Source organism: Oryzias latipes, chromosome 11, assembly GCF_053564925.1.
Source record: "Oryzias latipes strain Hd-rR chromosome 11, Olatipes_Hd-rR_3.1".
NCBI classification, from domain to species: Eukaryota; Metazoa; Chordata; class Actinopteri; order Beloniformes; family Adrianichthyidae; genus Oryzias; species Oryzias latipes.
In genome coordinates, this window is record NC_136247.1 from 1,833,195 (window position 1) to 1,852,862 (window position 19,668).

Here is a 19,668-nt window from a genome sequence, read left to right on the forward strand (position 1 = left end):
TTTTGCAGAGGAGCTGTGTATCCAACAATTCCACACGACACGCTCAACTTTTGATGAGCTGTGGGACGCTGTGGGACCTCTGGTGGCGCCGCTGTGCAATGCCCAACGCCGCCAGTTCCTACCAAGAAGAGCGCTGCCATCCAGTTGTTGGTCATGTGACTCCTTTAATTCAAAAAAAGTATTTCCTTTGCAGTTTTATGAAATATAGAGATTTCGATATGCCTGACAAACCACCTCCAAGCTCAAAAGCCTTTTTTGATAAACACGATTTTTTTCCAAGATTGCCGTGTTTCCATTATGTGAATTTATTATTGCAAATCCAATTTGTGCAATTTCAACTTGAAGATGCAGCTGGTGTCAATGAAGGGTTGAGCTGCCAACAGAATAATGGAAAGTAGGGTTCACAGTAGTGGAGACAGGCTTTATTTTCACAGTCGAAACATGTTTTTGTTCGTGTGTCTCCCGTCTGTACAATTCATTTCTGTCGTATTTGCTTCAGCAGGAATGATTGAAAATTATGATGAAATTTAGTTTTTGTACTCCACTGTTAGGAAGGGGGCATCCGGGTGAAGGAACGTCTCAACCCTGCTGTCAGGGAACGGCAGCATCATGTCTGTCTGCCACATGAGCAGCCATTTGTGCAGAACTAGGTCAACACCCCTCTTCGTTTCTCTTTGCTGTTTACCTTGTCTCTGTTTCTGGTTGTCAGCTCCTCCTACTGTCATTTACATAATCAGCATAATGAAGCACCCCACCCTTAAAGTTGCTGTCTTTCGCACTAATAGATCTTTTGAAGACAGAGATGTTTTGATGAAAGGGAAAAGGTACTAGTATCTGTTTTAAGGTTTGGGCAACACCTTCAACTTTCTTTTCAAGCTTTCTTTATTTTTTTTATGACACAGAAAACAATCTAATCACCAGAGATGATTAATTCAATGTGGTGAGTGTGCTTGTCTCCAAAAACGGCTAAAATCCAACAGGAGAGCAGGAGGCTGAGCTTCCATCCTCCATCTCCTCGTTCTCTATTCAGCCTCATCCATGGGCATGCAGCCCCTCCCCCACTGGTCATGTGCCAGCCTGGAGGCTGTGCTTGGAGGGCAAAGTGTGTGTGTGTGTGGGGGGGGGGGGGGGGGCATCTATGTGTGTGAACATCTTTGCATGTGTGTGTGTAGTGGGTTACCGTGGACAGTTTCACTGTCTCCTTAGCGCTGTCTCAGTCTTTTCATCAAAAACTGTCAGACACGTTCAGACTAGGACTATCAAACAGACTCACCTTTATGAAGGAAGCGGGACAAACACTTTCACACCTTTGTTGGGTTTGGTTTGTTCTGCTGTCTTGAGACAGCAGCTCATCTACAACATAGCAGCTTCCTGTTTGTGACAAACAATGACCAAAAGAGAAAAACACGATGGCAATAACAATCTGGCTATATTCTCAACCTCGGATGCACTTCATAACTTTGATTTCAGCCTATCTGAACAGGCTTGAAGAACTTTTGTCTGACGGTCATTTTATTGGACCGTCAGCATGACCCGACACAATGCCAGTGCTGCCCACACCCATGTTCCATGTTTGACCACTCACACCAGACTTGCTAACTAGAAGCTCTGTTGTCTTCAGACAGCCATAACCTGAGGAGAAGATCCCACACAATCACCCAAGAACAGTCTGAAGATATAAGAGATCTAAGATTATTGGGCTTCATAGGTGGGTTTTTTCTTGTATCTGTTGTAATTATTCATTCATCCTCTAAACACGTTTTGTCCCTTTCAGGGTCACAGGGCTGCTGGAGCCTATCCACTCGTGGGTGAAAGCAGGGGACATCCTGGACAGGTCTGTCGCCTTATAGGTTAGTAGAAGGATTTTGAACTTGGATGAGTTTTTCAGCATCACTCTTAGAAAGTATATTTCTGATCTTAGCTATATTGCGCAGGTGAAAAAAAGCGGTTTTACACGCCTGAGATGTGTGAGCCTTAACCCTTGTGCTATCTTAGATGACCCCACCCTCACATTGACGTGTTCTCTCTACCATGACAAAGGTGGATAAAGGTGGAAAGATTTCATGTAATCTATGGACACCAGTGAAGATCACAAATCATTGAAGAAAAAAGGTTCAGAGCACTGTCTAGTGGGTCTAGATGACCCAACTCCCAACGTTAAAGTGCCTAAGATCGAACAAGGGTTACATGATAAATCGTGGTCAGACAGAGCATCTCTCAGGACTTTAGGACCTTGTATAATGACCTCAGTTTTTTTCTGGGTTCAGGAGAAGGTAGTCATTGTCATATTGTTTTGCCCTCAGTAATTTATCATTATGTTTATTTATTTCTGCACCGTGAGTGAGAGGGAGAGACAGAATGATGAGGGACCCCCTTGTGATGTGTAATGTTGTGTGGTCCAATATATAAAAATATAAAAAGAAAATGACAACAACAACAACAGAATTTATGGTGAGTGTTGTTTCAGTCTTATCCAACTAATTTACTCAAATTTAGCATAAGTTTAAGATATCACTGCATAAGTAAAATCAGTAGTGTTTAATGATCTGGGAGGACAGATATAATTGCATGGTGGGCCTGAGGGCCTTGACTTTGACACATGCGGTGTACACTCTCTCCTGCTAGCTTACAGCCTCTCACAACCGCAACCCAACATTAGAGGTACAATAAAAGTGGCGAGAAATATTGGATATAGTGATGGACAAACTAAAGCTTTCTGAACCACTGAACCAAAATGAATCAAATTGTGTTGAAATATTTCAGGGTTGTGAAGCATTTGACAAACTGAAACTAGTGACATCTATTGGTCAGACTACAAAATTGCATCAGAGTGGAAACATAAAGACCAGCATGTGATGACAGTCATTGTGTGAGTTCAGTCATGTGTTGTAATAAAACGTTTATGATTTCCAAAATCTGTTTCTTTCATATTCATATTCATAACAAAGTTATCACATCGTGACAACTTTATAAAAATTGGTAAAGCAAATACTGTTTGTTTGCAAGATTAGTTTCAAAAATAAATTAGATATTTAATAGTATTATTACGATGACATGTTAAAAAACCTAAAAACCCCATTTTTACTGGAGTGAGTCTTTGCCTTTACTTCCTGTTGGTCAGTGCAGCTTTGACAGCTGATTTTCTGACATGTAAAAGTTCCTAATGAATTATCAGATAGTGGCTCCTCTTGAGCTTGTCTTTGCTTGTCAAAGATGACTTAGTTTGAAACCCCAGTGTGATCTAAGTGTTGTGAAAGACAGTTGTTCCTGTTTCGGCACAACGCTTCCTCTCATAAGGATGTGTGAGGCATGCTTTGAGGAGAACTTTGAGATTGTGGGTTTTCCATATTTGACTCAGAGTGATGTCTATCTCTTTACAAATGACTGTGCTGGGGTTTGACAAAGGCATCAGATGAAAATAGATCCTTGTACAGTGCAGCTTCAGCAGTCAAAACGGTGCATGTTTTAGTGTGTGTGTGTGTGTGTGTGTGTGTGTGTGTGTGTGTGTGTGTGTGTGTGTGTGTGTGTGTGTGTGTGTGTGTGTGTGTGTGTGTGTGTGTGCTAGTGTGTGTGTCAGCAGGCCAGTCAGAGCAGTACAGCTGTAACATTAGTGGGTCAGTGTGCCATCAACCCATTCATCAGCACTTCTCTCTCGGCTTGACTCTCCCTCCTGACTCACTCTCATCCTCCCATCCCTCCTTACCTATGCCCCCCTCCCCCTTGGTCTCCAGCTCACTCTGTAGATCTGGGAGTCCACACTTGGAAGGATTCCAAGCCCTAAAGGAATTTCCTTAAAGCTGAAAATCCTGCTGGAAACCTCCAACAGACAAAAGGCAGCATGTCGAATAAAGATCAGATAGCAGATTTTATATCTGGGGGCATGAAAAAGATTCTTTTGACAACATGTCAAAAGAATGTTTACCTTCTCTCCCACTAGTTTACAGCCCCACACAACCCCAGTCTAACGTTAGCGGTGCAACGAAAATGGGGATCAATGTCAGATCTATCCAGCTGTAGTTTAGATCCAGATTTCAGCTCAGACCAAGAAAACAAAGACGTTCATGGATAAATATGTCTGACAGTGGATGATCAGAATGGAGCCGAGCAGGGAGACTGTGGTTTGCTGACTGTAGCATGAGAAAAATGCTCCAAAAACATGTTTAAAAAAGCAACAAAACAATCTTCATTCATTTTCAACTAAAATGTCCAGGTGTCGGCTGGCCTGGGAACGCCTCGGGGTCCCCCCAGAGGAGCTGGAGCAAGGGCATGGGGCAAGGGAAGCCTGGGATTCTGGGCATCTCTGCTTAGACTGCTGCCCCCGCGACCCGGTACCGGATGAGCGGAGGAAGATGGATGAATGGATGGATGTCCAGGTGTAGCTCAGGTTTCAGAACGCCTAACATGCTGAGAGTCAACATTGACTGTGTTGATGGCAGATAAACAATGACCTAAAAGAATAGGATAGAACATTAAATTATGAATTTTTAACATTTGTGAAATGGACGGGGCAAATCTGTCTGGTGGTTTTTGGGACACGCCCTGTTAGTGCACACTAGAGTTGAGGATCTGACGATCACCTGGATATCAAAACACCACCTGCCTTTCTCTGAACAATTTTAATCCTAACTGAAAAGATTGCTGCCCTTTGACCGACTGGTGACCAGTCCAGGGTGCATCCCGTCTCCGTCTAACAGTTATTGGGACAGGCCCCAGCAACCACATGACCCCAAAAGTGACTCAGCAAATTTGGTAAATGGATTGATGAATTGATAAATAAATGGATGGATGGATGGATGGATGGATGGATGGATGGATGGATGGATGGATGGATGGATGGATGGCGGATTAATGGATGGATGGATGGATGGATGGATGGATGTAACTGGGACAGGCCCCAGCAACCACATGAACCTAAAAGGGACTCAGCAAATTTGGTAAATGGATTGATGGATTGATAAATAGATGGATGGATGCAAGGATGGATGGATGGATGGATGGATGGATGGATGGATGGATGGATGGATGGATGGATGGATGGATGGATGGATGGATGGATGGAGGATTAATGGATGGATGGATGGAGGATTAATGGATGGATGGATGGATAGATAAATGGATTGATAAATAGATGGATGGATTGATAAATGGGTGGATAAATGGATAAATGGATGGATGGATGGATGGATGGATGGATGGATGGATGGATGGATGGATTGCCACCAAACATGAGCACCATACTCGGTTCTGCTGTGATTAACATCAAACTTTAGCACAGAAGTGAGGCATCTGTTTTGGAACCCAATAGTAACTATTGTAAAAAGCCATTGAAGCCTCTCAGCAGTAAACAATCTTCTTAGCTAAAGTGCATTTGCATTGCATCTTCACAATGGCACACAAAAACGTGTATGCAGTCACATTTGATGAGGGAGTGTTTAGGATCAACCCACTGGAGAGTTCACCGTCCTCCCCAAGAATCCTTTCTTACTGGTGGAACCAGGAATCAAACCACCCAACCTACGTCTAAGATGACATCCACTATATCCCCCAAGCAACAACCATCCTCCTGCATGGGGATTGACTTTCTTTGTCCTCTTCCGTTGACACAAACATGTGACGCTGCGAGTAAAAAGTCCTCCTGCTCATTCTGGCAGAAGTGAAACATTATGGTTGAGGCACAGACACCTGCTGTGAAAAACAACAGTCATTTGGTTCTTTAAACGGTTAAGGATTGAAATATTTTTCTATCCAACAACCAGACTGAACAGACGTTTGCACAGGAATTCCTGTTCATGAGGAGGTATAGTATTTCATAGATGCCCCATCTTTCTTTCTGTTCTTTACCTTGATTGAGATAGAAACCAAATTTCCTGCAGGAAAAAATCTCCGACCTGATAAACCACTTATGCACACGTTGGCACCAATGTGCAGAACATTTTAAGGTTCTGTTGAAACAAACAGACCTTTTATTCTGTTTGCTTTGCATCCCTTTTCACAAGAAAGGACCTTTGCTGAATGCTGGTGCACATTTTTACGATGCACACCTCAGCTCACATGTGGAGCATCAAGCTCCTCCTCCATCAGAGAAGAGATCCTGAATTCATCTCTGCTTTATTTTGCGTGCTTCACTAAAGACAAACCCAATTTATGCTGTGCTGTAGCCCAAAATAAGATGCAAAATGCTTCTCATTGCTCTGCTTTAGTTTAATGTTCGCTCCACCTCCTGCAGGATGAATGCAGGAATGTGAGGTACAGAGGAGGAGACAGAAAAGGAAGAGGAGGAGGTGGATGTGTGCTGCAGCTCTGCTGAATTTGCTCACATGTGTGAAAGAAGAAATTATTTTAGGACTCTTGTGTGGGAGTACACAGATTTAACACACACACACACACAAATACACACATACACTGGAGAAGAGAACTCACAATTACACATGATTCTGACCTACCTTCATTGAATGTTTTCCCCTTTAGCTTCAATGCTTTTTTATACCTGAATTCTTGAAATACATTAAACTGCACACATGCGCTTGGATTTCTTTCTACACACACATCTAAATGTCTGAGAGAGCAAAAGAACAGGCAGAAAAAAGAGAAAAGCCCTCAGCAGCACATGAACAACAAAATGTGTACCTTGTTGTGTCATACTGTGTAAGCATTGTCACTGTGTTGTTATGTAGTAAAAACTGTTGTCATGGTAATAAGCTCAATGCCATGCTCATGTGTCAAAAGGGATTTATACTGGGCTGACACTATTTCCAGGTCCTGCATGTGTGTCTTTGTGTACAAATGCGTGTGGGTGTGAAAGTGCATGTGTGTGTCTGAGTGTGTGTTGAGAAGAGCAGAATGGGAGGTCTGTGGGGAAAAAAAACTTCATGTTGTTTCAACCAAGACAAAAAGCAAAACCTGAAAAGTGAAAGTTGTGAAACTGAAAAACCGGACGATGATGGGATACTCAAACCTGGGGGGGTGGGGGTGGGGGGCACGACTTAAGGTAAAGAAAATGTAAACAAACTTCACACATTCCCTGGAAAAGTTGGATGATGGATACACCCAGACCCCACCACATCCCACCCCGATTCCGCCTCTCTGATCACAAATCAGTCGGTAATGAGATGACACTGAAGTGAAAGTGAAAGTGGTTCCTGTAATAGTAGAACGACAGACGGAAAGCCCCAAACACTTTCTATCGTCATCATCCAAATAACATGTTCATGCGACCTACTTAGCTGCTTTTGCCAGAACTTTAGTGCCGCACAGTCCTCCCTCTCCCATTTCCTCCTGTTTTTGTTGTCCAAACCCCCCCCCCCCCCACCTCCCAACCCCGACCCCTGACACACCTCATAACCAAGCCAGCTCAAAGCTACTGATGATTATTTTCATTGGTCTCCTCTCTATTTGTCCAGCTTTGACATCTGTCAGCTCAAAGGCTGAGCCATGTGCTGTCTATTATCTGGAAATGATCCTGGAAATGACCCGGCTAGCCTTCAGGCCTAACTGACAGCAGAGAGGTCGGACTTAGATCAGATTAGCTGATGCTCTGTTCATTTTTTTGTGTTTTACATCAACCGTATGGTGGAGGAGACTGAAACATCCATGAACTCTCAGCACATTTGGTCTGTGCTGATGCGCTCCTCAGCCTTCTGTGTCTTCACACACTTCCACTTCTTTACCTTCCAGCCAGACTTGTGATGCTCATCCATAGGCTGACAACCACCAAACAATGGACTCTTTGGGAGAGCGTGCTCAGCATCCACGAATACACTAAGCTTCATTGACTGTTGCAGGATAAAGGGAGAATGGGGGGAGGGGGGGTCCACTGAGAATCTGCTGAAGTAAGAAATAAATGACGACTATCGTGGGATGAAAGGCGCTGGGCAGGTAACCCTGAGATCATAGGATCAAAGAGTGTTAGTGGGTCAGGGCAACAGGAAGGCCCCCTGAGGCTGCCCCACATGACCCAGTGAGAGCTGAGGATTCTCCAATTTGAGCCGAATCAGAAGGGAACTTGCTGGTTCAAGTTCCACTTTTAGACTTCATGTGAGTTCTTGACAAATGTCTTGTTATAGAAAACACACATTCAGCCTTAAACAACTGACAAGATCAACCCGCACACACCTGACAATAAACTGCTCTCCTCTCTATAATCGCCTTGACAACCATCAGCTGTTACCTTTGCACACATGACATCATACTTTCAGCTCCTCTTGTAAACCAGTGAAAACCCATCCTGGAAAGCACCTTCTTTTTCACGTGCGAGAGCGAGGTGGTTTCCCCAGGAGGAACCTGAATGCCCCTCATTATGTAACCGTGCTGCGTAGCCTGACAGACAGGAGAAATGAGAAACGAAAGCCACCGTACATCAGAACCCAGAGTTCCAGTTCCATGCATAACACAGAGGTGCAGAACCCAGAGTTCCAGTTCCATGCATGACACAGAGGTGTAGAACCCAGAGTTGATTCTTTCTCTCCTGCCACACCTTTCTCTATCATTCATGGGTCTGATTCCCCCCACCCCAAACTGTCTCTGAGACACAGACACAGACACAGACTACCCCCCCCTTTGCTTCAGCTGACGCCGTCACACCGTGACCATGGGTGGAGGAGGTGGCAGAGCCTTTCTTTCTTTGAGCCTCTCGTGTGCTGCTGTGACCCCTCTTCCTGTGAGGTCAACGTGTGCAGCTCATCGTGCACGGAAACGTGTGCATGTGGAGGAGATCCTCCGGCCTCAGTCACGGTGCTGGGGCTGAGGAGAGAAGAAAGGGACGCTTGATACCACACTTAACCCTGATGACACTTCTCCTGCTGCCATGCACCCCCCTCAGCACCCAGCTACCTCAGGCCTCGTGAAGAAGCCCATTCACAGGAGAAGATGGCTTGAGGAGACGGGAGAGCCTGCGTGCCTGGCATCCCTGAGCACACAGAGGACACATTATCATGACGTTAACATGGCCAGCTGGATGGATGCAGCCTAATTCTTGAATGAGGAAGTGTTGTTTTCTCCATGAAACAACAAAAGAGAGGCTGAAGAAAAACTCTAGAGGCTAAACGTAAGGGCAGCACATCTCAGGCACTGAACAGTAACATGGATTAACCCTTAAGTCAGGTCCTGGAGAGTCAATGATGTGCAATAGATTCTGGGGTCTGAATGATTTGCCTCTGGTGATGAAACCATGAAATCTACGATTAAGCATTTAATCAAGAAAAAATGTCCTGCCATGAGCTGTAGATGAAAAACACAAGAAAGACCCAAACACATCAGACAGTCAGACACAAACAAAATACATTTCCAAAAAAAAGGCTTAGCTGACAGCTAAACACAGATTCTCAGCCTCAAACAGGCAATTAACTCAAAAAAACTTCTCTGAGCCTTGATTCAAACTTTTCTGTCATGAATATATTTATAAAAATCATGAAAACATTCAACCTGAGAGAGTGATCACAATTTTCTGTTTTTTTATTCCTTCAAAGATTCTCTTTTTTAAATAATAAAATAAAAATATTGAAAGTTTTGGAAAAAAAGACCCTGATGAGGACTAAACTTGCCTTTGCAGGACCTTTGCAGCTGATTTAGTTACAGCCCATGTGTTAAATCAGACATGTCCTTTTCCTGCATACATGCAGAATTAAATGAAGGTGATTAACTGAGCGTTGGGCAGTAATAGGTTTGTTCATCAGGCTGTAGAGCATCACTACCTTTTTTAGATAGTTTTTTAGCTTTATTTGAAGACTGAAGTTAATGAGGGCCACTGTTGGCTGCTGACACACATTTCACCGTTCCCTAAGTCTTGCTAAATCAATTACACTGATTGGCTGCAGTTAAATCAGTTTGGATTTCTGAACACTGAAGTCTTTTCTGGGCGTAACTTAAATTTGTAGCATGAGTGGCTGTGTTAAAGGTGAAGCGTGGAGGAAGAAGATCAGATGGAATGTGCATGATCATCACATTGACATATTTCGCTCCTGGCATGTTGTTGACAGCCAAAGATAAACAACAAATCCACTCATAGAGATGGCTCCACACAGTGTCAGCCCAGCACAGGGCTGGCCTCCCCGTTATGGGCGTCTCACAGACCGGACAACGGCGCAGAGCTTCATTCTCTGTTGTTGTTATGACAGACCTTTTGACTGACGTTTAGATGGTTTCAGACGGGGATGAGTGTGCTGCGTCTGCAGACTGAACTTTTCACCTGAACCTTCAGTAGCAGTTCATGTGCTGGATCATTGCATCCGTTATGCAGGTTGCAGTTTTTCCAGAGGAACTGTGAGCGTGATGTCAGGGCTGTTCATTGTAACATTCTCTGATAATTGGCATGTAAACCAGTTACCTTAAATACTCTAGAGTTGTGTCTGTTTGGGTTCAGATGAAGATTTGTGGTTTTCTTGGTGATGAACACAGATGAAACCAGAAAGGCGGTTCCTGAATTCATGTGTGAGAACTGGAATTGCTGGAATTTTACAAAAAACTTCACTGGATCCCAGCCAGCAAGGCCAAGTGGGCCCCATATGGGTTAAAAGTGGGCAGAAAATGTGGACCCCGAATGGGTTTGTCTGCATTTTCCGTGATGGCCCCACCTGTGTTTGCCCACATTGGCTTACGCCCGGTGCACAGTGTAGCGAGCTCTGCCAGACCCTGGGCGGCGCCGCTCGCTGTGCTGTCCACCAGGCAGCTGGCTAGCATAGCGCGCCAGCCCACGGAGTGGCCACTTAAGCTAATGTGGGCAAACACAGGTGGGGCCACCACGGCAAATGCAGACAAACCAACTCAGGACCCACATTTTCTGCCCACTGTTAAACCACATGGAGCCCACTTGGCCTTGCTGGCTGGGATGTTTACAAGGCTCATGGGAATACTTCCAAGTTAATTTGCAAAGTGCTTAATCAGCTGGAAAAAGTGGAAAGCATAAGAGAATAATAACAATTAAGGCTAATACGGTGATCTGGAATAAATAAAAGCCTAAATAAAAAAAAAAAACCTGTGTCATTTTCTAGGACATAGTTTCTGCAGAGCAGCAGGAGTTCATCAGAAAATTGCCTCTGAATTGTGGGCGGGGTTGTTGATTTCCCATCAACCCTTTGTTTACACTCTCTCCCTCTAGCATACCCTCACAACCCCAACCTAACATTAGCGGTGTAACAAAGTGGCGATCAATGTCAGATCTATCCAGCCGTAGTTCAGATCCAGATTCCAGCTCAGACGAAGAAAACTAAGACGTTCATGGATCTGTTAGTTTGACAGTGGATGATCACAATGGAGCAGAGCAGGAAGACTTTGGCCCTAGTATTTCAGTTTCTACATCACAACAGAGAGCTTTTTTAAACAGCATCATTCTCATCTGCCCCACAATCAGAATAAAGAAATACTCAGAAACATAGTTTTCAGCTGAATTGTTTTTATTTGTTCTACATCATCAAAAAAAACGCTACAAGAAAATATTAAACCACCAAAAATATCACTTTTATTGGATCTTTATTGGGTTTTTAAAAGATGACAACTTTACTAAATAACTCGGAAAAGTTCATGATAGCTGACAAAGGTTAAGTTAACTGAATTATTCCTTAAAACTTCTTGTTAGAAACAGCACAAAAACAACGTTATTGTAACTTTAATAGAAACAAATATCTAGAGGGTTTTTAAGCACTTTCTCTGAATAAAAAGGTCTGAATAGTGCAAACCCCCAACAAAAATGAAAATAATTCTATGCTGACGATGCATTGACAAATGTAGCTGAACTTTGATAACTTTTATTTGTGTAACGTGACCCTGAGTCACCACTTCTGGAAACTTCTGTTTCACTGACTAAAGCCTGAATCAGACTTCCAGTTGAGACAGGGAGCAACTTTGAATCTGAAACCAAAAGAAAGACATGCAAATACGCACACTGGTGCAATTACACACGCACCACCAAACGCACACATCATTTTTTTTGTTGCAACTTTCTGTTCAAAAGTGAGGCTTTAACTAGAAAGTAACACTGAAAAAAGAGAAAGAAGGAAAAAAAGTGTTTGTATTTTTACCACGCTGGCTGAAGGAAACCTTTGTCAGTCAGAAACAAAAAATCATTCCACCAAGTCTTATACTTTTATGTCAATAAATGAATACAACAGTGACTAACTTCAGAATTATTTCATCATTCAGCTGTTTGGTTTTAATGTTTGTACTTTTCAGAATCCTGGAGTTTTCACATCAGCCCGTATTTATTCTACTTATGAATAAAAAGCATCTTCGTTTATCAAAATGAGATCTTCGCTGGGTCCTTTTTTGAGTGAGCGGTGATTGCCCAGTCTGCCACTAGACCGGAGCGTGATTGGCTGAGTCTGGCTAAGCCCCGCCCCTGGGCGGTGCCCGCGGTGTGTTGAAGGGCTGCGTTCACGGAGGCTTTTCTTTAGAGGGTCTGTCTCTCCCGGGGTGCGAGTTCCAAGTCTGGACTAGCGGAGGGAAGGAGCTGCTCTGCGGGACAAAAGCCGCCGCTTCTCGGTCTCTAACCGCGGGAACTAGCTGCTCTTGGCGCTGGATTAGGACGAGGCGCGTGGTTTTCCTTTTTCTTTTTCCTTTGCTTTAGAAGAAGCCGACGTCCACCGAGACAATGGGATCCCAGTCATCCAAGGGGGAGGTGTCCGCCGAGGCCGGCGCCGCCGCAGCAGCGGACGCCGCGGCGGTCAAGACCAACGGACAGGTACTGCCCCTCCTCAGGGCTGGGGGGCATCAACAGGCTGGGGAGGCGGGATGCTTTCAGGGAAAATCGGATGAGTTTATCATCAGCAGGTGGTGTGTGTGTGTGTGTGTGTGTGTGTGTGTGGCCATGAATGAAAAAAACCTCATTATATTTTAGCCTTTATGTTCTGTTCTGTTTTTAGGGATTAAAGTTGCTCATATGACAGTATGACCCCCCCTCCATCACTACGATCAGGATAATGCCTAGAAGCGGTGGGGGGGGGGGGGGGGCTACTCCTCCGTTCTCTCATTTAAAAACGGGACTTTCCCAAATGTCATGTTAGATGAGTAAAACACAGATTTTTACAAATCATTTGGTTTTATTTCTGTGCGATGTTTTTGTCTTCAAACGTGAAGGAGGAGGATCAGGTTTAGTGTTTTCTCCCATCAGGAACCCCAGCCTCTTTGTTGGCTGGATGTCTGTCTGGTACCCAGACCCTGCAGCTCTGCTGCCGCCTACTGTGACATCCGAGTACTGCAAGGCGTCGCCTCTGTCGGGCTCGACGGATGAACAAAAAAAAAAATTTGAAATTTTAGAGCTCCACATCCCAGCCCCTGAACGTCAATCCACATGATTTTTCTGTAAAACCTGAATTATTTCTGTTGTCTTCTGCAGGAGAACGGGCATGTGAAAACCAACGGCGATGTCTCCTCAAAGGCTGACGGAGATGCCGCCGCCACCAACGGCTCAGCTGAAGCTGCCAAGGAGCCCGAGGCCGGAGCAGGCGGGGACGCCATTGAGCCGGCCCCCGCCGCAGACGGGGAAGCCACCAAACCCGAAGGCGAGGCTGCGGCAAAGGAAACCCCCAAGAAGAAAAAGAAGAAGTTCTCCCTGAAGAAGTCCTTCAACATTAAGCTCAATTTGAAGAAGAGCAAGAAAAGTGAGGTGGTGAAAGAGGAAGGTGCTGCCGCCGCTGCCCCCTCCGAGGAAAAACCTGCTGAGAACGGAGCTGCGGCCCCTGCTGAGGAGAAGAAGGAGGAAGTGAAAGAGGAGGATGCTGCGGCTGCAGCTGAGGCTCCAAAGGCAGAAGAGGGGCCAGCGAAAGAGGAGACCCCCAAGGAGGAGGCTAAGGAGGCAGCTGCTCCGGCCCCCGAGGCCACGAAACCAGCAGAAGAGAGCAGCTCGACCCCCGCCTCCTCTGAAAAGAAAGAGTGATTGTACTCCTGCTCACAGCGAACTGGCTGAACTGTTTTTCAAGAAAGAGAGAGAGAGATTCTAAGAGTATATATATATTTATATATATATGTGTATATGTATACATATGTATATGGATATATGTATATGTAAATATATACACATGTATGTGAAAGACTCTGTGCCACTTTTCGTCATGATTCCGGACGACAGACTCGACTCACTCCATCACTTCCCTGGTTCCGGCTCGGCATCTGGACGGGTTGCAGGCGGTGGGACGGTCAGCGTGCGGATTCTAACACCCCATGAGGTGAAGCAGGGTGGAGTTCAAACATCTTCTCCCTAAAGCAGCTGATCTAGATGCCCCTCCAAAGGAATGGTGGGATTAGGACACCTCCTCCTCCTGAAATGACTGCTAAAAGAAAAAAAAATCCAAAAGTAAAGAGACTTGCCAACTTTTTACATTCCTATATTTTAACCCAAATATAAAGTATTTTGTGGTGTATTATAGAGAACCATCTTAAAAGATTCAGACAAACTGTCTCGTTTGTTGAAATACAAAAAATAAAGGGTTTTGATTTTTACCTTACTTTAAAAGAAGAACACTTAAGCTTGCTATGTTCACTGTTGCGGTTTGATATGAAGCAGGGTTGTTTGTGTGTCTTGTGTGAGCCTGAATCTGCTTTGTCTCTGTAAATACGTTGGATTGATTTCTGTTCTTTATTTTGCTAATGTTGACAGATGTTACTGGTTTTATTGTAAAGTTCATAATGGTAAATAAATGTTGGTTACCTGGTTTGTTTGTCAATGCTTCTTTCCTCATGCACAGCATGTGTCCATCATCATTCATTCCACATACTGATAGTTTCTACCAATAAAGACCTGAGGGTCAAGCTGACGCACCAGGAGCTGCCGTTGCACCGTGATTATGGACTTCAACAGGAGTGACTGACAGGTGAAGTGTATGAACCCAAGCACGACTGAATAAGCACCAGAAAGAGTCCCTGAACTACGGCATGGACTGACTAAATTCCAGCATAAGTGACTGAATTGCAACAGGAGAGACTGAATTGCAGCAAAAGTGACTAAACTGCAGCAGGGGTGACTGAATTACGACAGAAATGACTGAAGTGCAACAAAGGCGATTGAACTGTAACAGGAGTGACTGAACTGTAAAAGGAATGACTGTGTTGCAGGATGACTGAACTGAAACAGGAGTGTCTGAGGTGTTGCAGGAGTGACTGAATTGCAACAGGACTGACTGAAGTGCAACAAGGGCGATTGAACTGTGACAGGAGTGACTGAATTGAAACAAGAGTGACTGAACTGTAACGGTAATGACTGGGTTGTAACAGGAGTGACTGAATTGCAACAGGACTGATTGAAGTGCATCAAGGACGATTGAACTGTAACAGGAGTGACTGAACTGTAACAGGACTGAGTGAATTGCAACAGGAGTGACTGAACTGCAATGGGAGTGAATGGGTTGTTCCAGGAGTGACCAAATTGCAACAGGAGTGACTGAACTACAACGAGTGCGATTGAACTGTGACAGGAGTGACTGAACTGTAACGGTAATGACTGCGTTGTAACAGGAGTGACTGAATTGCAACAGGACTGACTGAAGTGCAACAAGGACGATTGAACTGTAACAGGAGTGACTGAACTGTAACAGGACTGACTGAACTGTAACAGAAGTGACTGAACTGTAACAGGAACGGCTGGGTTGTTCCAGGAGTGACTGAACTGCAACAGGAGTGACTGAACTCCAATGGGAGTGACTGGGTTGTTTCAGGAGTGACTGAATTGTAACAGGAGTGACTGAACTGTAACAGGAGTGACTGAACTGCAACAGGACTGACTGAAGTGCAACAAGGGCGATTGAACTGTGACAGGAGTGACTGAATTGAAACAAGAGTGACTGAACTGTAACAGGAGTGACTGAACTGCAATGGGAGTGAATGGGTTGTTCCAGGAGTGACTGAATTGCAACAGGAGTGACTGAACTGCAACGAGTGCGATTGAACTGTGACAGGAGTGAATGAACTCTAACAGGAGTGACTGGGTTGTAACAGGAGTGACTGAATTGCAACAGGAGTGACTGAACTGTAACAGGAATGACTGGGTTGTAACAGGAGTGACTGAACTGTAACAGGAGTGACTGAACTGTAACAGAAGTGACTGAACTGCAACAGGAGTGATTGAATTGCAACAGGAGTGACTGAGGTGTTGCAGGAGTGACGGAACTGTAACAGGAGTGACTGAACTGTAACAAGAATGACTGGGTTGTAACAGGAGTGACTGAATTGCAACAGGACTGACTGAAGTGCAACAAGGGCGATTGAACTGTAACAGGAGTGACTGAACTGTAACAGGACTGACTGAACTGTAACAGGAGTGACTGAACTCCAATGGGAGTGACTGGGTTGTTGCAAGAGTGACTGAACTGTAACAGGAGTGACTGAACTGCAACAGGAGTGAGTAGGTTGTTGCAGGAGTGACTGAATTGCAACAGGACTGACTGAAGTGCAACAACAGTGACTGAACTGTAACAGGATGGACTGGGTTGTTGCAGGAGTGACTGAACTGCAACAGGAGTGACTGGGTTGTTGCATGAGTGACTGAACTGCAACAGGAGTGACTGAACTTCAACAGGACTGACTGAACTGCAACAAGTGCGATTGAACTGTAACAGGAGTGACTGAACTGTAACAAGAATGACTGGGTTGTAAAAGGAGTGACAGAATTGCAACAGGACTGACTGAAGTGCAACAAGGACGATTGAACTGTAACAGGAGTGACTGAACTGTAACAGGACTGACTGAACTGTAACAGAAGTGACTGAACTGTAACAGGAACGGCTGGGTTGTTCCAGGAGTGACTGAACTGCAACAGGAGTGACTGAACTCCAATGGGAGTGACTGGGTTGTTTCAGGAGTGACTGAATTGTAACAGGAGTGACTGAACTGTAACAGGAGTGACTGAGCTGCAACAGGACTGACTGAAGTGCAACAAGGGCGATTGAACTGTGACAGGAGTGACTGAATTGAAACAAGAGTGACTGAACTGTAACAGGAGTGACTGAACTGTAACAGTAATGACTGGGTTGTAACAGGAGTGACTGAATTGCAACAGGACTGATTGAAGTGCATCAAGGACGATTGAACTGTAACAGGAGTGACTGAACTGTAACAGGACTGAGTGAATTGCAACAGGAGTGACTGAACTGCAATGGGAGTGAATGGGTTGTTCCAGGAGTGACTGAATTGCAACAGGAGTAACTGAACTGCAACGAGTGCGATTGAACTGTGACAGGAGTGAATGAACTCTAACAGGAGTGACTGGGTTGTAACAGGAGTGACTGAATTGCAACAGGAGTGACTGAACTGTAACAGGAATGACTGGGTTGTAACAGGAGTGACTGAACTGTAACAGGAGTGACTGAACTGTAACAGGAGTGACTGAACTGCAACAGGAGTGATTGAATTGCAACAGGAGTGACTGAGGTGTTGCAGGAGTGACGGAACTGTAACAGGAGTGACTGAACTGTAACAGGAGTGACTGAACTGTAACAAGAATGACTGGGTTGTAACAGGAGTGACTGAATTGCAACAAGACTGACTGAAGTGCAACAAGGGCGATTGAACTGTAACAGGAGTGACTGAATTGAAGCAGGAGTAACTGAGCTGTAAAAAGAGTAACTTCACTGCAACAGGAGTGACTGAACTGTAACAGGAGTGACTGAAGTCCAATGGGAGTGACTGGGTTGTTGCAAGAGTGACTGAACTGTAACAGGAGTTACTGAACTGCAACAGGAGTGAGTAGGTTGTTGCAGGAGTGACTGAATTGCAACAGGACTGACTGAAGTGCAACAACAGTGACTGAACTGTAACAGGATGGACTGGGTTGTTGCAGGAGTGACTGAACTGCAACAGGAGTGACTGGGTTGTTGCAGGAGTGACGGAACTGCAACAGGAGTGACTGAACTTCAACAGGACTGACTGAACTGCAACAAGTGCGATTGAACTGTAACAGGAGTGACTGAACTGTAACAAGAATGACTGGGTTGTAAAAGGAGTGACAGAATTGCAACAGGACTGACTGAAGTGCAACAAGGGCGATTGAACTGTAACATGAGTGACTGAACTGTAACAGGAGTGACTGAGGTGTTGCAGGAGTGACTGAACTGTAACAGGAGTGACTGAACTGCAACAGGAGTGAGTGAATTGCAACAGGAGTGACTGAGGTGTTTCAAGAGTGACTGAGTTGTTGCAGGAGTGACGGAACTGCAACAGGAGTGAGTAAGTTGTTGCAGGAGTGACTCGGGTGTTGCAGGAGTGACTGAAGTGCAACAAGGGTGATTGAATTGCAACAGGAGTGACTGAAGTGTAACAGGAGTGACTGAGTTGTTGCAGGAGTGACGGAACTGCAACAGGAGTGAGTAAGTTGTTGCAGGAGTGACTGAACTTCAACAGGACTGACTGAACTGCAACAAGTGCGATTGAACTGTAACAGGAGTGACTGAACTGCAACAGGAGGGACTGGGTTGTTGCAGGAGTGACTGAAGTGCAACAGGAGTGACTGAACTGCAACAAGGGCGATTGAACTGTAACAGGAGTGACTGAACTGCATTAGGAGTGACTGAAGTGCAACAGGAGTGAGTGAGTTGTTGCAGGAGTGACTCAGGTGTTGCAGGAGTGACTGAAGTGCAACAAGGGTGATTGAATTGCAACAGGAGTGACTGAAGTGTAACAGGAGTGACTGATCTGTAACAGGAGTGAGTGAGTTGTTGCAGGAGTGAGTGAACTTATGTGGATGAGCTTCAGCCTCTTCTTCGTCCCACTTTGTGTGTTGAAGCTGCTTTCCTGGTTTCTGTCCACATTTAGAGGTTTAACTCAAAAACACATGGGGTGTTGCTGCCACCCACTGGCCTAAAGCTGCAGTGTCACCATCTTCTCTGAAACCAGCAGTAGTCTCCACCAGTTGCACGTAAATACATTAGTTTCTGGAAATATTTCCCTTTTTGATCCTGAACTCAGAAACATGAGCTGTTTTTTATTTTTCTCTGTACCTCATGACTTTTCTATATTAATGTTTTACATTTTTTTGTGGCTTTCATGGCTTCTACCTCGTAGGTTTCTGGAAATGAACACAAGCCATGAAAGGTAAGATGTCTGACAATTACGGACAAAGAAAAAACACTGTGGCTTCATACACAAAACACAACACAATGGTCAATATTTTAAGCAAGCAAAGGCTTGATGTTAGACTGCATATAAGTATTGAGGAAATACAGGTATTCTATGGATCTACTCTATGGTTACATTAAACTGCATACACTATTGACCTGACTTTGCTAAACATTTCAGCTGAAATAGGATCTTTGATATGATAAATTGTAAATAAAAAGTTAAAGAAATCCCGACCACACTGGACTCACAAAGATGTGAGGAATTGAGCTTTCACACACACACCCACACACACACACACACACACGCACGCACACACACACACAGTACATTCCTGCTGTTTGCATCACCTGTGTTTTGTTGGAATCGTACGATATACAGACCCGTTCCAGAAATTTTAAATCATGGAAAAGTTTCCTAATTAAGATAAAACTTTCATAGAATATAGATTCAGTCCCCACAGTTTAATTTATTTCAAGTATTTATTTGTTTATTTTTTCATGAATTTGGGTTCCAAATCATAAAACTCACAAAAACAGGATTTCAGAAATTTGGAATATTGTGAAGAAATGACTATTTACTTCTCAGTTTTTGCAAAAAGATTAAGACAGAGATTATGATCAAATAAACCAAAAC

The 19,668-nt window shown here is 44.4% G+C and overlaps 1 protein-coding gene across 1 annotated transcript; it reads left to right on the forward strand.

Annotated features, from left to right (window-relative positions):
* Positions 1–12,358: 12,358 nt before the first annotated feature.
* marcksl1b (MARCKS-like 1b) lies at positions 12,359–14,639 on the forward strand. The gene is made up of 2 exons (XM_004074420.4): positions 12,359–12,670; positions 13,325–14,639. The coding sequence occupies exons 1-2, from the start codon at positions 12,581–12,583 to the stop codon at positions 13,862–13,864; spliced, it is 630 nt and encodes a 209-aa protein (XP_004074468.1). The 5' UTR covers positions 12,359–12,580; the 3' UTR covers positions 13,865–14,639.
* Positions 14,640–19,668: the final 5,029 nt, after the last annotated feature.

Bases quoted from the DNA above. Each gene is read 5' to 3' on its own strand.
- marcksl1b (XM_004074420.4), top strand. From the start codon at position 12,581: ATGGGATCCCAGTCATCCAAGGGGGAGGTGTCCGCCGAGGCCGGCGCC. The intron at 12,671-13,324 runs GTACTGCCCCTC...TGTCTTCTGCAG, and splicing joins CGGTCAAGACCAACGGACAG to GAGAACGGGCATGTGAAAAC.